Below are 23,519 nucleotides of genomic sequence, written 5' to 3'. Positions count from 1 at the left end.
AGGTTGAAGAATGAGTAACTAAATATGGGGAGAAGGGAGTTTGCCAGAAAGAAGGAAATGGGACAAGCCATAGTTTTAAAGGAGGGGTGGAGGGACAGGTTGCAGGGAAAGGAGGGAGAGTCCTGGTTTCAAATTCTAGGATCGTCACTTTCTGGCTGTACAGACTTGAGCTAGTCATGTCTTCACTCAGCCTTCTTTTCCTCGTGTGAAACACAACAATGGTCCTGAGTTTCTTACAGATCCACTGTTAACACTAGAGACCATCTCTGGCACAGAGCACACAGTAAATGGTGGTGCTAGTGGCTGCCATACTATTTATCAGAATTCAGAATTCATAATGGTAATAAAATGCACACTTTGGAGCCAAGAATCTTGAATGCCTAGGGTTGAGACAACAGGAAGTCTCTGTCAGGCAAACACTGCAGAGACCTTTAGCGGGGGCTGCCTTGCACAAGTTTCCTTCCAAGGATCCAATTCTTACCTATTCCAGCCTCCCTGAAGACAGAGAAATTCTTTAAAGTTACCTGAATCAAGAAGAGGAAGCCACAGTTCTGCTGCTCACTGAGAAATAAATGTGATGCTTAGGACAATCACAGTGTCTGGCAATTACTCTGGTGGTGTCACACTTCACCAAATATTCCCACATACTCTGTAATAAAAGACCCATATCCCATTTCCCATATCTCAGTACACGGTCATCAAACTGCCCACTTCAAATGACTCATGAGTTGGGGCTGCCAGCAGTTTGCTGAAGTGGCTGATCCAAAGAGAACATATTTCGGCCTCAAAAATCATTCTTAAAATTCACCCTGGATTTTTCCACCTTGGATGGTATCCTCTTAATCTCATTTCTGCCCCTCTGGGTCATCCTAAAGCAGCTGTTCCCTCTTCTTGAGTCTATACCTTCCAGACACTTATAAAGGAATGCCCCATTCCCCCATACTTTTTGCAGTCCAGCCAAAACAAACATTCCTTTCAACTTTCATCATAAATCAAAAGCAATACGTATCTGTCATTCTCTTAACTCCTCTCAGTTTGCTAAAATCTGTCTGGCATGTGTGAAGCCAGAAACGTGCATGATGTTGAGGGTGTAAATTCCCAGAACTCCAGAGGCAACCCCTCCTGGCACCTGTGACTTTGGATAAGAACAGTCTAGACTTGCTACCTCAACCAGATCCAGAGTAGAGTCACTTGGAGGAAGTTGAGAACAGAGGAGCAAGCTGTAACCTTTATGCCTTAAGAAACCTGATCTCTCACAAGATTCCTCAAAGGGCGATGATGGAAAAGAAAGGGAGGGAGCTTGAAAGAAGTATTAAACTGTGGGCTGGCGGTCCCCATCACAGAAGACCTAGAAAGAGCAATGCATGGCTCTACTCCTCGCTTGTCACCATGGTGAGATGCTGGATACCATAGGGCCCACGCTGCAGTTCTTTTTTATCCTGCCTCACTTGTGGAAGCAAGAGGAGAAGGTGCTAGCATATGCAAGATCATGTCCAGCAAGTTAGCACCCACACTTGACTCTACCCACTCCCAACATTGAGTAATTCAGTAATTACAAATTTTTTTTTAAAAGATTCTAGAACTGATTTCCTGAACTTCAAAATTTCATGGGCTGTCAATATTTCAAAAGACAAAGTTTGTTTGTGGGGAGTAGGAGGTGGTTGATAGTACAGAATTAACAGTTTTTAGTTTTGTTAAGAATCTTTTTAAAAAAAAAAAACCATTTCCTCTCATCATTTCACTAAAGAAGAGACTTTTTCAATCTCTCCAGAGGAAGGATACAAACCAGGAGTTTGATTACATTTAGTTTATGAAAGACTTGCTACATTTGCTCTTGGTTTTCTCATGTTCGTAAAAACTTCCTCATAGACTGGGCTTACAACATGCTATGTTCAATCTCTTATTCAGCTTGTCAGTTCAAGCCCAGCATTGATTTCTCAGGCTCTCATCCCCCCCCCCCCCCCCCGCAATCCCCCTTTCTGGAAGGAGAAAGGCTGAAGGCCAGCCATTCTACTCCTCCCAGGTGATGGTGCCGAACACAACAGGCATGACCTAGGTAGTCACTTAATCTATACGTTTTGCTACTCAGTTTGAAGTTGTATATACAGAAAGACCTCCCTATCCTTCAAATAATCCACTGCCAACCTCCCCAACTTTAGAGGCCTTTCTAGATTAATTTTTCGGAGCACTCAGCACAATATGTGCATGAATGGGCCCTGCCATCCTGGTGACTGTATCACAGTTCTCTGGGCTCTTTCACACCCATGTTTCTGACCATTACTTCCAAGTGCACCACTGGGGTCAGAACACTTTCTGTCTCAGTAGCTAATGGACCCGAACGCCCACATTAGTTATCTTAAAACGAAATCGACATAATCTGTTTCTGCAACAACCACTCTCATTCTTTTCCTGCCAACAGTACCACTTGGAAAAACAACCACAATAGATTCTGAAACAATTCAAAAGCAATTGGCAGGTTCTGGATTCCGTAATGGGAGAGCAGTTTGTATCCTACTAACGTTCACACAGATAACAACTATGAACTCTGCATGAAATATATAAAACAACTATTCGAAGGCACAGGAGGGCAAACAAAAGCAGGCAGAAACTGGAGGGGACTTGACCCCTGAAAGACAAAAAAAACTGTACTGGGTAAAAATCCATGTTGAAATGGATTTTCCCCTTGAGTGCACTCTTCAATCTGAGCAGCAACTGAAGCAGCTAGGACTCAAGCAGGAAGCTGCAGTTTTATTGGCTTGAGGACAAATTTGGGGGCTGCCAGAGTCACTAAAAATAGAAAGGGAGAAATCCTGGGAAGAAAGGAGCCCTAGATCTGCATTTAAACTCCCCTAAAATCCTTTAGGCTATACCTGAGCTGCATCGAGAACCCCAGTGAAAAGCAACTGCTAAAGAGACAAAAAGAAAAAAAAAGTACAAAAAATTGCTGAGTAAAGATGAGACTGTGACTGCTGCTCCCTGCAGGGGACAGAAATTGGACTGAATTGCACCAGGTTGAAGGTACTTGGTATGCACCTTGAGTTTTCCATTGAAATCTCAAGTGAATAATACCTTCGGAGTAAAGACCGTGACCCAGGACTACAGGATTCACTCTAGGACTAAGGCAACACCAAACTAGACCTGACCTATTAAAGCTTAAAAGCAAGTCTTCATATGTTCAAGGTGCTCTGCAAATAATGAAACTGCCTACACTAAAGCAATAATAAACATTCTTCAGAGGACGGTAACATGATCCAGAGTTTCCGCAATGTATTAGCCACAAGATCCTGTGTACAAACAAAAACAACTGGACATGTGAAGAAACATGAAAATGTGACCTAAAATCAAAAGAAAAACCAACAAAAACTGACCCCAAGATGACCTAGGTATTGGAATTAACATCTAAAGGTTTTAAAGCGGTATCATAACTATGTTCAAGGACTCTAAAGAAAAGATGATCAGAATGAGTGCACAAATGGGAGATCTAATAGAAGCAAACCATTTAAAAAAAAAAAAAAGGAAAGAAAAACAAATGGAAATTTAGAACTTAAAAGTTCCATATCTGCGATAAAAAGTTTAGTTTGATGACAGCAGAAGAAATAATCACTGAACTTGAAGTCAGAAAATATCTAGTTTGAAGGAAAAAAAAAAGATAAAAGGGAAAAAAATTAACAATGCTCTAGGGACAAAAAATATAAGACAAACCAATGAAACAATATCAAGCAGTTTAACACATTTGTGATTGGAGTCCCAGGAACAAGGAGAGAGAAAATGGGGTAAAGATATATTTGAAGAAATGGCCTAAAGTTTCCCAAATTTGGTAAAAAATACTGACTTACCGATCTAAGAACCTCACTAAATTCCAAGCAAATCACAGCTAGCCACATCACAGGCAACCTGCTGAAAACCAAAGAAGATAAAAAGGAAATCTTTAAAGCAGCAAGAGAGAGGAGAAAAGATTTACACAAAGGAGAACAATCCTCAGAAAACAATCAAGGCCAGAGGACAAAGGAATGAGGACCTTTAAAGTGCCGAAAGGAAAAAAAGTTCTCAATCCAGAACTCTATGTGGATGGAAATATCCTTCAGAAATGAGAGTGAAATAAAAAATATTTTCAGACCAAGGAAATAGGCAGTGGTTCTTAGCAAATTCATACTATAAGAAATGCTAAGGGAAGTTCTTCAAACTAAAGAGAAATGATGCCAGATGGAAACCTAGTTCTACCAGGAAGAAATGAAGAACACCAGAGTGGTAAACATGTGGATAGATATAAGATTATCTTTTCCTCTTAATGTCTCTAAATGACAACTATTTAAAATGAAGCAACAGGTGGTACTGTGGAGTTTCTGAAGTAAATAATTTTAAAGTATGTGACATCACCAGCACACAGGATAATGGGTCAATTGACTTATGCTACTTGCAAGGTTCTCACATTTTATGCGAAGGGCTATAATAGTAACTCCATGTAGCCAGGGATGAGTTACAGATGTATATTCTATTTCCTGGAACAACCACTAAAATAAAGTATAAAAAACTATACCTAAAAGGCCAACGGAGAGACTAAAATGGAATATAAAAGCAACTGGCTAAACAGGCTAACATAATTCTCTATTATACTGGGTAAAGGCATGTGACCAAAAATGTTTCAGTCCATTGTCAATGACATTCAACATCAGTCAGTACCCGTTTCCTGTAAAATACCATTATTAAAAAAATATTTTACTATCGTTCTGCTCCCTCTTGGTAATTATTGACATGCTATGTAATGAGAAGAAATCTAGCCTAACTAATGATTTCAATGAGGCCTTCTGATCACAATCTTCTGGTTCCTAACCCACTGGATATTCTTTATTCACAGCACACCATTTCCATCTCCTCACCTCTCCAAAATCTCAGCCTTCCCCCATGGAAGTCTTTTCTCTGGCAGTTCTTTCAAGTAGAGCCTATTCATTTTGTAAAACTCCACAAACCAGGACCCCGGGGGAGGCTCACTCGAGACCATTAGTCTTCCAAATTTTTGTGGAATACTTCTCCTGAAACTCATATCGTTTGGCTGCATGGCCTTTCCTTCCTTCTTCGTGTCCATCACAACAACCGCACTGAGCAGACTGATAAAAAATTGGGGTGTTACTGATCCACAACTGCTCTAAGCAAAGTCAATGCTCATATCAACAGTTCAATCCAATGCTCAGCCTGGGAATTCCCTGACTCCTTAAACACCAATGACCTTGCTACTTATTCCAATATGTCATAACTAGAACTGCTCCATCCCTGAAATATCCAGTCCCCTCCTTCTTTCAGCTGGATCCTCCCTGGTTCAGCCTCACTTACCTCCAATCTGTACTCCATACCGGCATGGGCTCTTAGCAGTTTCAGAGTATTCTAGACAGGAAAGGGATGCTATCAGGAGGCATTTTCTATGTAAGTGTTTCTTGTACACTGCCTAACAAGCTCTCCTAAGAAAGACATCTGAATCTCCATTGCTCTCGTAAATTAGCTATGATTTATGATTTCTTTTCTCCTTATAAATAAGTATGTACTTTCATAGCTCATTTGGAGCCCATAATTCTGACTTATTTTTCTTAAATAAGGCCTTCAAACTATGTAAGTCTCAGGGTCCCCAAAACCTGGATCCATTCATGACCAATGCTTGCCAAAGTGCTCCTTATAAATTGCAAATTAAAAAAATAATAATAGGGGTGCCGGGGGGGCTCAGTGGGTTAAGCATCCAACTCTTGATTTCAGCTCAGCTCATGATTTCAGGGTTGAGGCTGAGGCCTGTGTCGCGCTCCACACTGGGCATGGAGCCTGCTTGGGATATTCTCTCTCTCTCTTCTCTCTCTCTGCCTCTGTCCCCTATCCCCTGCTTACATGTGCCCTTTCTCTAAAATAAATAAATAAATAAATAAATAAATAAATAAATAAATAAATAAAATAATAATAACAATAAAAAGCTAATTTGATCGTAGCTCTTCTGTTTAAAATCCTCATGCACTGGGACGCCTGGGTGGCTCAGCAGTTGAGTATCTACCTGCCTTTGACTCAGGTCGTGATCCTGAGGTCCAGGGATGGAGTCCTGCATCTCCAGCTCCCTGCATGGAGCCTGCTTCTCCCTCTGCCTATGTCTCTGCCTCTCTGTCTCTGTGTCTCTTATGAATAAATAAATAAATAAAATCTTTTAAAAAAATTTAAAAAGAAATCCTCACGTATTTGCATCTGGAAATCATGAAAGGTCTGTGAGCTACCCACAGGAATGAGAAGTTTTTCCAGTATGTTCTTAGATGTTCCAGTCCTGATGACTCCCACATCAGTTATCACTAGTTTTCAACTTTTTCTCTTAAGCTCCAGACCACATTTTCAACTGTTTACTTGACAGACCTCTTTAAAAATCCTGAGGGCAACTCAAATTCAACACGCCCTGAACTGAAACTACAATCCCTTCTTGTTTCCCCCACGACTGAGACTCTTAAACACTCAGTCTCAAAGTTATCAGTATCTATTCAGTCATGCTCACTACATGCAGGGTGAACTCCAGACTGTCCTTGCTCCTGCCTCCAACAACCAATCTGCTCCCACATCCTATCTGTCTTCTCTTAAAAATGTCTCTGGGCACTGACCTCTTCTTTTCACTCACTTGGCCAGGTTTGAGTTAACTGTTTCCCAAAGTAAGGTACATAAGCCACCATAAGCAAGACAGGTGGGACACAGACATACCTTTTCAAAACAGCCATGCATTTTCATGTGAAATCTCAGAGACCATCCTATTGCTAAATCCAACAGATGCTGCTCAGGCCTTCTTAGTGACATCAAATACTCCTGACCCTTCCTCCTTACCTTGGCTCCCGGACCCCACAGGTGCCTGCGTTTCCCCTCCCCACTCTGGCAGGTCCTCCTCCTCAACTCCTTTTTGTGAGACATTCTTTGGCTGTGTGTTCCTTTGATTCTGTCCAAAGGCCTGTTTTCTTATTCTATAAACTCTCCCTTAACAGAGCTGGGCTTCTATTTACCACCTCAATACTGACTCCCAAATCTCTACCTCCAGCTCAGAGCCCAGTCCAAAGCATGCACTCCAGCAAAGCTTCTTGGACGTCTCCAGCTCTCTCAAGCTAATCTGTCTCTACACTGAACGTAACATCCCCCCTCACCTGTCCGTCATTCACTGGACAAGTACCTTACTGAGGACCTACAAAGTGACAGGCTCAGGCGGAGCAGAACAGGCACTTCTAGAGCTTGCAATTAGTGAGGGACAAGGACATATATAATTATACAAAAATAATTACAAACTGCAGATGAAATGATAGAAAAAGTTTTTTTAAAAAAAAGCTAGAGAGGTAATGAGAAGGGTAATATTCTTATTTAAAAAGGAGTGATACTGGGATGCCTGGGTGGCTCAATGGTTGGGCACCTGCCTTCAGCTCAGATCGTGATCCCAGGACCCAGGATCAGGTCCCACATCAGGCTCCCTGCGAGGAGCCTGCTTCTCCCTCTGCCTATGTCTCTGTCTCTCTCTTTCCCTCAGTCTGTGTCTCTCATGAATAAATAAATAAATCTTTAAAAAAAAAAAAAAAGGAGTGATATTCATGCTGAACCAAGTAGAGAAGAGAAGTAGGGGTCAGCCCAGGCAAGACTAGGGATGAATATTCTAGGGATCCACTCCAGTCCTGTCCATTCTATTGAACTATAGTATTCTAGGGAACTAGAATAAGTAAGGAACTTCATAAGCAAAGTGAAACTCGATGAAGCTACAGTAAGGTGGCAGGTGTGAAATGAGGAGGGAGATGTAGGCAAGTACCAAATCATACAGGTTCAGGTAAGGATCAGGATTTTTTTTCCTTTTTTTTAGTGAGCTCTCCAATGTGAGGCTTGAACTCATGATCCCCAAGATTGAGAGTGGCATGTTTTACTGAGTGAGCCAGTCAGGCACCCTTAGGATTTTTTTTAATCCTAAATACAATGGGAATCTATTAAAGGGTTTTGAGTATGAAATGAATGATGCACATTTTTATTAGACCACTCTAGCTGAGTTGTAGGATGGCAGAAACAAAACAGAAGAGTCCAGTCATAGGCAAACTGCTACAGTTCAGGTAAGTTAATAGAGGCTTAAACCAGTTTGCCAATTCTTGATACTTTTTTCCCTAATAGGATGGTATTTATAGCCATAGATTCTGAAAAATCTTTGCTCTGGGACTCTTGTCTGAATATAAGTCAATTCTCATTACAACAAAAGTATCATTATCATGAAAATTTTCACATACCAAAAAAAAAAAAAAAAAAAGATCTCTGAACAAAAGCCAGTATTCTACTTATTCCAAAAAGGAGTCATACCAAATTTTGACATTACAACGGAATCTGAAGTCTCTTGAATTGGGTCATAAGTAGGTACGACCTGTGTTGTTAAATCAGAAGTATGTTCTTTTAATACCAATTAAGAATGCTGAGCTGCAGGCTCTCATCCTCCTGAGGCAATGCAGTAGCAATCTGTCATAGCCACCAATTTGGTCTGTATCATTGATTCATGTACATATATTTTTATTAAGCATCTAGCATATATACTTATAATAGCAGAATTTGGAATACTTAGTCTCTTATTTTGTGAAATTAAAGGACATGTTCTAAATCCTATCAGATCATGACTAATTCAATGTTAATTCCTTTTTTTTTAAAAAAAAAGATTTTATTTATTATTCATGAGAGACAGAGAGAGAGAGGCAGAGACACAGGCAGAGGAGAAGCAGGCTCCATGCAGGGAGCCCAATGCGGGACTCAATCCCAGGATTCCAGGATCATGCCCTGGGCTGAAGACAGGCACTAAAGCCACCCAGGGATCCCCTCAATGTTACTTCCATAGTGGGCAGATTTCTCTCCAGGGTTCCTAGGATCTATATATAGCTCATACAAAGAATATATATATATAAATAAAGAATATATATATGTGTGTGTGTATATATATATACACGTATATATCTATATCTATATATGAGAACAACAATCTACATACAGAAAAATTCTCAGAGGAAACTAAGAATTTTCAAGATACAAATGAAGTGTGAACACTGTAAACTACTAGTCTACTGAGCTTGTCCTTATAAAGGATAAGCCACTGGGCAGCCCCGGTGGCTCAGCGGTTTAGCGCCACCTTCAGTCCAGGGCGTGATCCTGGAGACCTGGGGTCAGGTCCCATGTCCGGCTCTCTGCATGAGCCTGCTTCTCCCTCTGCCTGTGTCTCAGCCTCATTCTCTCTCTCTCTCTCTCTCTCTCTCTCTCTCTCTCTCTTTCTCTCTGTGTCTCTCAGGAATAAATAAATAAAATCTTAAAAAAAAAAAAGATAAGCCAGGAGAGCTACAAGTCAGCAATACCGTAGTTGGCACACCTTTGAATTTTTCTTGACCAGTAAACATAAACACATACAGTGGAGTGTAATGGCTGCACTGAAGATTCATCAATGAAAGGCTAGAAAACCACAGAAAGGTCAGTCAAATATATATATTATCACAATATTACCAATTATTTTAGTGTCATATAAAAAACCTTGGCCTCATATTGTTCATTTGTCGAAAAATACAAGGGAGCTAGTTTTAGAATATTTGAGAACCATTTCATTGCTTGCAAAAGTCACTTCCAACCATCGCTCCATCACTGGTAGGGTCAACTGCTCCTCTAAGAAACCTGGCAATGCCATGCTTTCTCCCTTACCTCCATGACTTGGCATATGCTCATCCCTCCACTTGGGAGTATAATTTTCTCTGCTCCTTCCCTGGGCTCACATCTACTCATCCTTGCAGTCTCACCTCAAGCATGATTTTTTCCTCGACAATCTTTCTGGATGTCCCCCAGAATAAAAAAGGCTCAATGTAGGTATTCCTGTATTTTTCTGTGTTCACCCCCATCTGGCACTTACTTCTCTGCAGCCTCCAGATCAAAGTTCTGAGAGGACAGGGAGAATGTCAGGTTTATTACTATATTGCCAGCTCCAAGCACAATGTCTGGCATGTAGAAAATTCTCAAGCCAGTTTCACAAGCGAATGAATGAAAAAAATTAATAGATATTACCTTCTGCTCAAAGGTAACTGAAGTCACCAAGGTCACTCTTGCCCTCCTCATTTTCTACCCATATTTCCCCAGAATGACAGAATGATATAAACCAGCAATTAAAGATTATTCTTTGGAAAGACTGACAACCTCTACATAGAGGGTTGGGTTTTGGAAAGAAGCAAGAGACTAGCAGATAACTGGTCTGTTGCAGAGGGAGAAGTGTCACCAGAGGAAACAAATAAAATAGGTCTCAAGTGGCACAAAGAATTCTCACCAAAAGGGCTCCTTGTCCAAATGTTTCTGGTCCTAAGGGCCAGTTAGTTCTAAGATATATGAATACCTCCATTATCTTGAACAGAATTGCAATTGAAGCTAACTGGATAATACCTTATCCATAACATGGATAAACAGTAATAACATATGCCAGGCACTATTGGAAGAGCTTTATACATTTTCTTATTTAATCTTCCAACAACACTAATAGATAGCTACTACTGTTATCTCCATGTGATCTGTTGAGCTGAGGAACAAGGCTTAGGATTGGTAAGGAACTTGCCCAGGGTATATACCTAATGTTTGGCAGAGGGGGGTAATAAAGACAAGATGATAATCCTGTCTACTTCTCAGGTTCTGCAGATCACAAGAACAATAGCTAATGTGGGGCACTGGGCTAAACTCTACAAATATTTCTCACCTAACCCTGTCCACAGGTGTCAAAGAGGACCTTCAAGTGCTGTTCAAGCACCACCTTTCAATCTGGGACCTGCTGAAGTTCAGCAAGGGTGACTCTCTCTGCCTTTATAGATAGCAAAATGAGTCATAAGCTGTCCAAGCGTGTCGTGCTAGGACAATGAAAGAGCCAGGCACTAGAAGAGAATCTCAGGATGCTATTTCCAATGGCAGGCTCTACCCTCAGTTGACATTCCCTCCCACACAGTGGCGGCCCTAGGGATAGTGAGTGATGTGCATCGCCCACCCTAAGAGAGAGTTCAAAACTGAAGCATGCAAAGCACGACATAAATATGAAGTGTGGAAAACACATTCCTCACAAACAGTTCTACATCAAATTCCCTGCATCCCTACTCAACGACGTTATCAGAAGCATCATTCAATCCAGCCCATTGGAGTGCGCCTACGAAAAAGGCTGAAAAATGTGACCAATCAGGAAAGTTATTTTTGTGAGAAAGAAGAAAAATGTCACCAAAAAGGGTCAGCAGATAACCCTATGGGGCTGAAAATAGCTGCCTGGTTGGCAGAGTAGTCAGGGAACAGGCGGAGGGCGAGAGACGTCATGCAAAGCGCCGAGGGAGCTCCAGCTGAGTGAAGCTGCTGAGGGATGAGGAAATTGGCCTAATTTGGGAACATGAGCCCAACAGCATTGCTCAGATTCCTGCGAGAGAATCTGGCTAACTTTCAGTTCTGCGTCCTAGGAGGAACACTGAAGGGATTGGGGGTGGGGGGGGAGGTGGAGGGTGGAGAGAAAGGGAACAGCTGTGACTCAAACATTTCTCCAGACAAGTGGATGAACAAGGGTCATCAAGTGAGAACCTACTCCTGCTCCAGAAGGATTCCAAAGGAGTAACCCAAAAGCCTGTCTGCTCTTCTCCAAAAGCCTTTCTCTGCTGGGAGGTGTGTGTGTCTACCAACCTAGCAGGAGTCACGGAGACTAGATTAGAGTCAGAAATGAGCTCAGTGACACTGGACCAGTCATCCAACCCCTCAAAGTCTCAGAGTCTTCATAGCTGAAATAAGGTAAGAGGAGTACCCATGTCCAGAGCTACCATGAGGCTTACCCAGGACACTGCATGCAGTTAACAGACGGATAGCAATCAGGCCAACATAAGCCAAAATTATTAAAAAGACAGTCTGCAAACTAAAAGTTAAGCCATGAAGAGGAGGAGAAGTGCTTATCCCAAAGATAGGCCAGACCTAAACAAGTTTTGTCCGAGATTACTTTTCACCAATCCCATTATATGGTAGTGTAACTTTATGGTCTTTTCCTGAAGGAGCTGTGTAAGAGCAGAATCATTTGAATCAACAGAAAGTGAAAAATCAAGCAGAGAAATTCAGTTTGATTCTCAGAGCTGCCCAGACCAGAGAAAGTTCTACATTGCAGACGTGTAGATACCCGTCATGGAACTACTTCTCGATAAAATTCTCAGTAACCCACAATACCAACCTAAACTGCCAGCTGAACTCTGCATCCAGTAATCTGAGCCTGATTTGTGACAGGCGGCCCCCAAACCCCAAAAAGCAGAAGACTGCAGTCATAAACTTTCTTAATGCTTGTCCTTTCTTGAGATTCCTGTGAGCCGGAGACTGTGCTATGACACTTTACGTGCATTACCTAACTTCTTTAGGACAACCCGAAAGAAGCAGGTACAACTCTAACCAACTCTGAGCTAGTGAAACTACATGGAGAGCTCATCTCTCAGGTTACTCAGTAGATAGTTGGAGCTAGTAGATAGTTGGATAGTAGTAGATAGTTGGAGCTCTTCCAAATTATTTGAAATTTACAGGATGACCAGGCAAATAAAGAGACATTCCCTCTCCTCTTAGAGAAGGAGGAAACATTTAACCACTTGGGAAGTGAGCCAAAGGTCAAGGCAAAGAGCCCCAAGAGGTTACAGAGAAAAGGGGCAGAAGGAAAAGATCCAGAAGAGTTGGCAAAGGCAACTCAGTCCGGTATCCTGGAATTTCAAGGTATATAATTTTTCACTGATCTCTCTGCACAACTTTAAATGAGAACTCTGGAGAAGAATGTGGATTTTTTGTTGTTACTACTAAAAATAATTCTTCCCTGTCATACCTAAATCTATGATGAAAACCTTTATATGAATTCTATTTTTATTTTTATTATTTTATTTTTTTTTAAGTAATTCTTTTTTTTTTTAAGATTTTATTTATTTATGATAGAGAGAGAGAGAGGCAGAGACACAGGCAGAGGGAGAGGCAGGCTCCATGCAGGGAGCCTGACGTGGGACTCGATCTCGGGACTCCAGGATCGCGCCCTGGGCCAAAGGCAGGCACCAAACCGCTGAGCCACCCAGGGATCCCCTGAATTCTATTTTTAAAAAAATTATGGCACGTCGGTTGCAAGTTGCCTACTACTTGACAGCCTTTCTTCCTGACCCAAAACCCCAATGTTATGGCTGTGGCAACACACCTTGTTGAAAGGTCCCTCAAACCTCAAGGTGGTTTTAAGAGCCAGTTCTGACCAACAAAATGTAACTAGAAGTCTCCGTGGTGAGGTCTCTGGCTACTGTTTTCCTCATAAGAAAGAACAAACGTAGTAGACATGCACTTTGAACTCTTCAACTATTGCCCCTCTTCCTGCCTAGAATGCAGATCTGATCTCTGGGGAACAACCAGCCATCTTGCAGCCATGGGAGCAAGTCACAGGCTCCAGACGGTGGAGCAGGAAGAGAGAAGGGGCCAGGGTAATGCAGGATGTTGCCCAGTGACTACACCTACCCTGCTCTGCTCTCCATTGGACTTCTTGCTATTAGAAAAATCATGCCCGGGGCGCCTGGGGGGCTCAGTCCGTTGGGCGTCTGACTCTTGGTTTGGCCTCAGGTCATGATCTCAGGGTTGTGAGATTGAGCCCCATGATGGGCTCAGCGAAGAGTCTGCTTGAGACCCTCTCTCTCTCCTTCTGCGCCTACCCTGCCTGTGCTCGCTCACATGAGCTCTCTTTCTAAAAAATAAATCCTAAAAAAAAAAAAAAGTTGGGGGAATGAAAGAGGTTGAATAACCTCTTAAGTCCTAGGGTTCATGTGTGGCCAAGCCAGGATTTCAATCCAGGCATCAATGACCCCAAGGCCTGTGCTCTTATCCACTCTTCATAAGGAATGCTCACTACACCCAGAAAAACATAAAAACTGCCTTGGATCACTACTAGTCTACCTATGGAACATGAGTCAGATCCTCCGAAGAGACTTCCAAGTCAGTTTGACAAGAGATCAGGCTCCCATCTTCCTATGTGACTGCCCTTTAATAAAAATGGCAAAGCACTGTCCAATCATCACCTATTCACTAGTTTACTGAACAAACATACGTGTGTGCAGTGCTTTTCAGTTTACTGAAGCACTGTCAGAGGCACCTCTCTCTGAATCCCCACATCAACCTGGTGGTGTGGTTACCATCCCTTGACAGATAGTGAAATAGGGGATTAGAGAGATTAGTAGACTTGTTCAAGATCCAGGCAATTAGCAGAGCCAGGTCTCAAGCAAGCCCCGGTTTTCTGGTGCCAAGCCCTGTGTTCTCTCTACTCCAGCAGACTGCCTCTCTGCTTCCTCCACCAGAACGCCCAACCCCACCACCTTGCCTCAAAACAAACATTCCTACTTAATTCTACAGAAATTCTACTGTATGTCTGATAGCCCCCAGGTACCATGTTTACATTTTCATGGGTGGCTTCACCCTAGAATATAGTTAGCAAGAGGACAAAAATAAATACATCAGGTCATACACTCAGAATTGGAATGTAAATGGGCACACACAAAAGTCTCGGGATCTAATTTTAGAAAGAAACAGCCGAAAAGTCCCACACAGCACAGTGAGCATCTGGCCCCGGGGGAGGTTGCCCACACCACTTTAAACCTCAATCAACCCAGGGAAAGAAGGAATCTTGAAATTCTGACTGGCATGTCACTGTCAGAGGCACCAACTGGGTGAAGAACAGAATGACTTTTCAGCATGCTCTCCCAGGAAAATGATAAAGCCCAGAGGTAAATGTCGGGCATTCCAGAAAGGCTGAAATCCTTAAAAGTTCATCACAGTCTATGACTTGGAAGTTAGCTGCTCACAGTACTGACTCTCCCCTGGGAGCCAAAGGGAAGGTGATGGGTAGGTGAACAATGCCTAGAAGCTGACCCAGCCTAGAAGCTGATTTGGTGTGGGGGTTACACAGGGCCTCAGGACCATCACATCATTCCAGAATATCCCAGCCCACCACAAGGCCATCACCTAACCCCTACAGGTGGCTGGAACCTCCTTCACAATTATAAGATGTGTGAGTAGTCTTTCTGGCTGCCAGTGACCACAGGAATCTAAGTTCCATTATGACAGGAGATTTTTGTTTCTTTTGTTCACTGAAATATGCCAACTCTCTGCAATGGTGCCCGGCACATAGTAACCTTCCATAACTACTTTGTTGAACGAATGACTGAAAGATTTGCTATTGGGATGGATCTTCCTATGTTTGCAGTCTAAAGTGGCCAGAGGCCAAGAGGAGACTTCCATTAACCTAGTTTGCTCTCAGAAGACATACACTACTGTAGTTCAAGCTCCCTGAGGCCCAGGGTTGGGTGGGATATGTGTTCTTTCACCATCTTCTTACATTATACCACCGTCCCCCTTAACTGGGCCTCCAGTGCACCACTACCTACCCATCCCCCATCCTGCAACACTCTTCCCCAGCCTGTGATGGCCCTCATTGCACATTGTGTACTTCACCCCTGACCCCGTGCTGTCAGCTGCATGCCTGTGCTAGGTACTGTGAGTGACAGGCTGCCTCCCAAAAACTCACCTCTTACTAGGGAGTCAGTCATGGAAACAATTAGAGTACAATGTAATAAGCACTATAATATATGGGCAGTGGCCAAAGTCATACATGGACAACCCTCAGGCCTAATCCAGCTCTTCTGGATGATTTAATTGTTATACTTAGTTGCTAACCTGTAAAAACGTGCTGCTTTCTCATAAAATTTTAGATTGCCAGCATCTCTCAGAAAATCAGAGGATCTGGCAATACTGGGCCTGTATTCCCCACAGCATCAGTCAGCTTTAGCTAGATAGTGGTTACCTCTTTACAGGGGACATGTGACCTCTGGTTCCTTCAGTCCAACTCCCAGACTCTCCCTCTGTCTCCAGGCAATGAGGCCAAGGGTCAGCCACCAGCTCCTCTGTGCTGGCATGACTGTTATCTGAAAGTAATGATTCCCTGCACCCACATTTCTACAGTAAGTGAGAAAGTAAAAGATAAATTTAAAAACCATGTGGAATGCTTACAGAAATGCTGGAGTACTTACTTTCTACGCAAAAGAAAGTGAAGAATATTCCTACCTATGCGATACATAAGTAAGTGTCCCTATGTATTGTCCCCAGCATGCTTTGCTAATGCACCTGCCTAGCTCCTTAGGCTTCTCAGTGTAGATCCCCTCATCTACTTTACACCTACCATGGCCAATGAACTAGGTAACTGAGAAGCCGTGTCCTGCTGTGTGGGAACTCACTGTCTAGTGGGGCCGACAGATACATAAAAAAAAAATTAGCGTGCAATGTGAGAACATATAGATGTCCTGTAAGACACGCTATGGGCACCAAGGAGAAGGGTCCCTAAGGTAGCCCAGGGAAGTCAGGAAGAGCTGACAGACAAATTATCCTAAAACTGACTCTTGAAAAGAGTAAAATTTGTTCAAATGGACAGGAAGGTGCAAAGGGGCTGTGAGTAAACTGCCAAAAATAGTGCCCTGGCATTTAAAGCGTTGCTCATCAGGATTACCCACCCTCCACGGAGCAACTGGATAAATTCCCACAATTCCAGGCCACTCAGAAAAGTTTCCAGGAAAGCGAGGCCAGGACTAATCCCCTTCCTGCCTGAAAACTGTAGCAAGTGCAGGTCACCACTGAGAGCAAACGTCCAGCTGTGTAATCCAACCTTACGTCACCAGCATGCCTCACTGGCATCTATTCGGCAGAAATAAAAACCTGGATTTCCACTGGATTTTCAAACTTCCCAGTCCCCTGCTTCAGCGAACCTAAGAATGTTCTTCACTGAGAACATAAAGCAATGCACAGAAACTATTCTGGCATCAAAGGAAAAACGTTCCTCTTTCATTTCTTGCTAATAGGACAAACGCCAAGGAAGGGAATTCCCAAATCAAGATGGGAGGAAGGGCTGGCATTATAGAGAAGAAATATGGAATATCAAATCCTTGCTCATTAAGTAATTACTAACTCTTGGAAAACTTTTTTTTTTTTTTTTAAATACTCACCTCTCCAGTCAGAATTGAAGAGTTCTTGCCACTGAGGTGATTCTCAACTTGAGCTGATTCCTGTTGAGCTCGGCGACCCATCCTGGGCCCCTGTAAGGAGAGATGAGGAGCACTGCTGACCTAAACATCTTTGAGCCACTATGAGGATGGGAATTCTGGGAAGGTAAGCAAGGACAGGATTTATGATGACATGGAGGATGGGATTTGAATAAGTTGAATCTATTTTTCAAAAATGCTCCACACACTTAATACAAAGCACCTGACACCATTTCTATTTGCTAGGAAAACACAAAATTCCTGGATTAATGATCACACGTTTCTCTTTTAACTGCCATAGATATTTCCTACCCAAAGAAATGCACGCAGACATTCCTTTAGAATGAACAGAGATCTCATGCCAAAGCTCAGGGAACGTGGTAAAGGCTCTCACGTTCCTATGCAGGATTCTAGAAAGGCCTCATTTCAAAGCTGCAGCTTGGCATGAAATTGTTATTAAAAAGGCTTTTTCAGGGAAAGAATTCCTAAAATACATGGCAACTAGTACTAGAGAAATATAGACAGCATTTGCTTTGATGTATATACTAACTGGACGTGTGCATCTAAATAGCAAAGGAAATCTCTTACAAGAATTTTGAGACATTAGCTTCCGAAATCAGAACACTTTAAATTCTGAGTCATCAAATGAACCATCTGCAGGTGTTTCCCAAAGCCTTCCTGGGGTAGAGGCTCAGTGTCTCAAATATGCTTCCCAGCACAGAAAGAAAACTTTACTTAGGCAGACTAGTGGATACTGAAATATTTCTATTTTCATATGTTGGCTTTTCTAAAACCTGCAGTAATATAAGCCCTTTTAGATCTCATTAGATGTGGCTTCCCTGGATTCTCACAGGGACTAGGACTGAGGCCATTTCACAAACGTGGAAAGCAGGGCCCAAGAAGGCAGGTAAGTGGCAGACGTAAATTGAAGAGCAAAATCTTCTGCCTTCAGATCCTCAGTTCTTTCCACTATCTCAGGCTGGAGTTTCAGTTTTCAGATGTTCTAAGAACCGCCTGCACCAATACACTGAGAGGGGTTACACGTGGGTTGCCTAAAAACCCCTATGTACTGCTTACTTTTCCAACTCTTACCAATAATTTGGGTTCCAGGGATGACGGAAACCATCTTTCTGAGCAGCCACCCATTTTCTTCCCAAGGCAGATAATTCCGCCCGTTTGGCTATCACTCTTTCCCCTTTATCCGAACATTTAGTATCAGAACATGGCATACTACGTGTAGTTGTGTCAAAACAAAAATTCAATGATCTTGTCTCTAAATGCAGTTTACAGATGGTTTCTCTAATAACTGTTAAGTATTTTAAGGTTTTAAGCTTTTTGAAGATCCTGCCTAAATCCACAGGAATGACCTGTAGCAAAACTACTTTACTATACTTAAATGTACATCTATTGTAAATGTAGAGTCTGTTGATTGTCCATCTTCCCCCGCTGGATTGTAAGCCCTCCGAGGACAAGGACTTTGCTGCTTGTTGTTGCTGTTTAAGACTTTATTTTTTCTAAATGATTTATATACCCAACGTGAGGCCTGAGATCAAGGGTTGCATGCTCCAGACTGAGCCAGCCAGGTACCCCTGTGGGGTTTTTTTTGTTTTGTTTTCACTGCTATAGCTCCAGCACCTAACACGGTGCCTGATACACAGTGAGAACTCAGTAAGTATTTGTTGAAAGCATGAATGCATAACTACATTCTCAGAGACTAAAACAAGTTCACATATCAGAAAGACCCAGTAACCTGATACTGGTCAGTCAAGCAACCTGCTTTATCCTAGAACACTATATTCTTGCCTCCAGGACCTTGGAAGACGGCTGATGTTTACCAGGGCCCTTCAAAAGCACTTAGAGCTTCCATAGCAGAAAGTAAAAACCTGCTGTGTGCCCCAATCTTCTAGGGACTGTGATCTTGACAAATTTTTAAAGGTAAGAAAGGCTTGATGCTGGGGATCCCCGTGTGGCTCGGCAGTTTAGAGCCTGCCTTTGGCCTGGGGTGTGATCCTGGAGTCCCAGGATCGAATCCTGCATTGGGCTCCCTCCATGGAGCCTGCTCCTCCCTCTGCCTCTGTGTGTGTGTGTGTGTGTGTCTCATTGATAAATAAATGAAAGAAAGAAAGAAAGAAAGAAAGAAAGAAAGAAAGACAGACAGACAGACAGACAGAAAGAAAGAAAGAAAGAAAGAAAGAAAGAAAGAAAGAAAGAGGCTTGATGGGATGGTAATGGAGCTCAACAACATTAAGCCTGGGTCTTGAAGCTACATCAATGATCTACTGACAATGTACATAAGTGGGTAAATCACAGCCTCAGAAGCCACAGCAGCTAACTTCTAAGAACCTAGCACGTGCCAGGCACTGTATTAAATGCCTCCCATACACTACTCCATTTCACCTTCACCGAAGCACTTTGAAGTAGATAACATCTCCATTCTAGAGATAAGGAAACCGAGGTTGGGGAGGGTTCGTTTAATATTTGAAACTTGAGTAGTTGACACACGATGTTAACTTTTTTTTTTTTTTTAACCCCAGTAAGCAGCTTCACACTCCATTTGACCTCCAGGCCCCCCAGCACCTGGCCACCACTCCACGTTATAAATCATAAACCTAAGGTCACGCCCACCCACCCCCACCCCGTGGGAACTGCGGGCAACAAGAGGCCCTTCAGCCGGCCTGCCAGCCTGCCTTCCACGCGTAAAACACTGCGGTTCTGACATGAACTTCGGGCACGAGAAATGTCAGGGGGAAGCCCTAGGGTGGGTGCAAGCGCGACCCTGGCCGGGGCGCCCCCGGGCAGCCCCGCAGACGCTCCTTCCAGGTGTGCTAGCACCGGGGGCTCTAAGAGCGGAGCCTGCTGGAGGCTCAGAGGCCGGCAGGGGCAGGTCCCGTCTTGCTGCTTTTAGAGAAGTTCGCAGAGAGCAAACCCCAGGCCCGCGGCGGCCGAGCGCACCGCGCCCCGGGGGCGGGGCAGCTGCCGCCGCCTCTTCCCGGGCCTCACCCCGCGCCCGCCCGCCCGCTGCGGCCACCGCGGCCACGCCAGGCCGGGGCGCCTCCGGGAAGCCGGGCGGCCAGCGCGCTCCTCCCCACCCGCCAAATCCTAGCCCCCGGCCCCCAAGGCGGTCCTCACGGAGGTGGTCGAGCCGCGACGCCGCTCCCCGCCGAGGTCCAGCAGGTCCTCCATCTCCGCGGCCGCCTGACGTCATTTCCTGGAAACCCGGCGGCCCGGTCGCGTCCCTGGCGACGGCTCCGCCCCCTTTATCTCCATATTTAAAGGATCCGCGACATTATTCCTGGATTCTGTGCAGCCCCCTTTGAATTTAAACCCAAAACTCTCCTAAACTGCCTTGTCTGACTTCTGTTAAATTCCGCTAAGGTCGCTCCTAGGGGACAGTGAAAAAGAAATATATTAGCCTTTAGGAACTGTCTGCATTTGTAGCTCTTTCTAAATAGGTGTTAATTAAGAACAAAGCACTACCAGTAACAGTAGTGATTAAATCGATCCCTTCTATTTATATAGCCTTTCGCTATGAATAAAGGACTTTAAGACTTATTAGCTCACGGGAAGGGTATAATAACCTTATGTGAAAAACAAGGTGAGTCTCTTATCTCCATCAGACAGATAAGAAAACAGGCTCACAGGAGGGGGGAGTGGTCAGGGGCAAATAAATAGTTTCTAACGGAACATGCAAAATACATCATCTCTGCCTTCAAGAAGTTTACAGAGAGGCTGAACCAAGACGTCAAATACCTAAGTGATAACATTCAAAAGTCAAGTAATCCAGGGATCCCTGGGTGGCTCAGCGGTTCAACACCTGCCTTTGGCCCAGGGCGTGACCCTGGAGACCTGGGATGGAGTCCCACATCAGGCTCCCGGCATGGAGCCTGCTTCTCCCTCTGCCTGTGTCTCTGCCTCTCTCTCTATATATATCATAAATAAATAAAATCTTAAAAAAAAAAAGTCAAGTAATCCCTCCAACAACTCCACAAAGTGAGCATCAGTGATACTTCTATCCAGCAATTGAGGACTGTAAGGTGCAAAGAGGTGGCTTGAGGGAAATCACCTGAGTGCCAAGCAGCAGAGCTTGATGCCTTTTTGATATCAGATCTTATAAGAGTATTTTTCTCCCGCACATATTACTGGGTGCCTGCCATACTCCTAGGTCAGCAGAGGAAGGTGTCCTTCAAATTGCCAACCTAATGGGGCAAGCGAGTTGAGTCTTCACTGACTCTCCATGTAAGATCCCCAAGTCAACACCAATGGCCAGGTCCCTGGTACTGGTCAGCTAGGGCCCCCAGAAGATGATCTCATGGGCCTGAAAGTGAGCAATATCCCCAATATCATGCTGTGGGTGAGGTCTAGATAACCACTGCTAAAAAGCAAGGACTTGAAAGTGGGAGTAGCAGCCCCTAAGGCTGGATTACAAGCTTCTTAAATACCCCTTAAATTACTCAATTTAATTGGTCATCCACATGTTTACTGGGTAGGGTTATGTGCTAGCCTTGCAACAGCAATAGCACTGCTTGCATGTCCCAAGAGTTGACGGTCTCTTCCTGGCGCTGCTGATAACTACCTGTGTGGCCAGGCAAAGCCCTCTCTGGACCTCAGTCTCCTCCCTGGTAATTGCTTTTAGGGATTTCCCCTAGGATCGGATTCTCACTGAGAATACCCGGTTAGATTTTAATCTGAAGAAATGTTCATTGCCAAAACCCAAGATAAATGAAATACTGGCTCCAATGAATCCTTAGTTTTCTTCTTCCTTGGCACCAGATGAGGAAGAAGGGATTAATCTTTGGATTTTTCCATCTTGTGTGAGCTCATAGCTACACTACTACCACCTTGCTGGCAGTTTTCAGACCTTAACTCCCACTTCTTCCCTGACTTCCGGAAAACAAAAGGTGCATGGTACTCACTGAGCAGAAAGAAACCCTAGAGCAGTGGCTTCCAGACCTTGCTGAGCACCTGAATCACCTGTGAGGTTTGTTAAAAAATACATGTGCCAGGGCCCCATCCCTGGAAACTGATTCGGTAGAGGTGGAGTGGGGAAGGATACAACTTCAACAATTTTCCTCCTGTCTTGCAAGCGTTTGCTTAAAGGCCTCAGTAAAGTCTCCTCTGACACCCTATTTTAAGTTTCAACAGTCCCAACTGGGGCACTCCCTATTCTACTTCCCTGCTTTATATTCCACGGTGCACTTACCTTTTATCACAATACTTAATTATTTGGTTTATTGCCATTTCCCTACCCTTTCTCCCCCTGGCCACATAAACTCTCTTAAGGGCAAGGATTTTGTTTTACTCACTGCTGCATCCGCAGAGCCCAGAACGGTGCCTGGCACACAGTGAAGGTCAAAATAGTTCTTTCTCAAAAGGTGGCTGAATTTCAGAGACAGTATGGCGTAGGAAAATGTTTAGTCTCTGGCAATAGATTTCCTAGGTCCAACTCTGTGCTGACACCTACCAGCTCTAGAGTCTAGGTAAGCCCCTTTTAGGCTTTCTGCCCTAGATGTCCTCACCTTATTCAAATGACAACAAGAACCTGAGTTGAGTATCACCTCCACCACCGATCAGCAGGGCGGCCTTTAGAAAGAAAAAGAAAATCGCTCTGTGCTTTAGTTTCCTCAATGCAAACTGATCAACCCGTGTCCTGGGGGCTCAGCGAGCATGCCAGCGGCCTAGGAGCCGGGAGCCGGGAGCAGAGCTCACAGGAAGGGTCCCGGAAGGCTGGGCGACTGGGGTGGGGTGGCGGGGAGCAGCACTGAGTCCCAGGAAAGTGATCAATCCAGAGGCAAGTCCTGTGCTGCCGGGGGAAGCAACGTGCCTTGCCCTCTCTGAGCTTCTCGTGGGAAAAGCCCCAGCAGCTGAGGCGGAGGAGAGGAAGGAGAGCGAGCGCAGGGAGAAGACTTCCCCTCACCCATCTGGGAAATGGGCTGGGGCCAACTGCTGACTGCGCGCTCGCTGGCGCAGCTCCCCGCGGAGCCCGCGGCGGGGAGGGAGGCTGCGAACATCTGGAGGACATTTCTGGGAGAGCGGCTGCCGCTGCCGAGCGGGGCCCCGGGAAGAGAGAGGTGCACTTGTGCGCACGTCGGGCCGAGAGGGAGGCGCCCCCCGCCCCCCGCCCCCCGGGCTCGGGGCTCGATCCCGCCGCCCTCTCCCGCGGCCCCCGCCCCCAGGCCCCCAGCCCACCCTCCCGGGCGTCCCGGCCCCGGCCCGCCGCGCTCCTTCACTGGCGCCCTCGCCTCGCCAGAGGGCACCCTCGATCTGCCGGAAAACACCACCATTTGCAACGGCCCTGGAGCATCTCCAAGCCTCAGCCCGCCGCCCGACTCCGGGCTTGTCAGTGGAGGGAGAGTCGGGGCCAGCAGCGCCGCGGAGCCCAGCCCACCTCCGACCCGGCTCCCCGGGGCCGGGCGTCGCCCCCCGCCCGCCCCGCACCCCGCACCCCGCACCCCGCAC

The 23,519-nt window shown here is 44.7% G+C and overlaps 1 protein-coding gene across 3 annotated transcripts in view; it reads right to left on the bottom strand.

Annotated features, from left to right (window-relative positions):
- IFT43 (intraflagellar transport 43) overlaps positions 1-20,341 on the bottom strand; it is an 81,777-nt gene extending 61,436 nt beyond the window's left edge. Inside the window, exons 1-2 of one of the 3 annotated variants that reach the window (XM_038545341.1) lie at positions 20,193-20,341; positions 17,028-17,117 (exon numbers count right to left, since the gene is read on the bottom strand). In XM_038545341.1, the coding sequence (XP_038401269.1) occupies positions 17,028-17,117; positions 20,193-20,246 (144 nt within the window). In that variant the 5' untranslated portion in view covers positions 20,247-20,341. Of the gene's footprint in view, positions 1-3,836; positions 3,898-5,328; positions 5,362-17,027; positions 17,118-20,192 lie in introns of those variants that run through there. The other 2 variants (XM_038545343.1, XM_038545342.1) reach the window with 2 other exon arrangements.
- Positions 20,342-23,519: the final 3,178 nt, after the last annotated feature.

Source organism: Canis lupus, chromosome 8 (assembly GCF_011100685.1).
Source record: "Canis lupus familiaris isolate Mischka breed German Shepherd chromosome 8, alternate assembly UU_Cfam_GSD_1.0, whole genome shotgun sequence".
Taxonomy (NCBI): Eukaryota; Metazoa; Chordata; class Mammalia; order Carnivora; family Canidae; genus Canis; species Canis lupus.
This window is presented reverse-complemented; position numbering and strand designations above follow the sequence as displayed.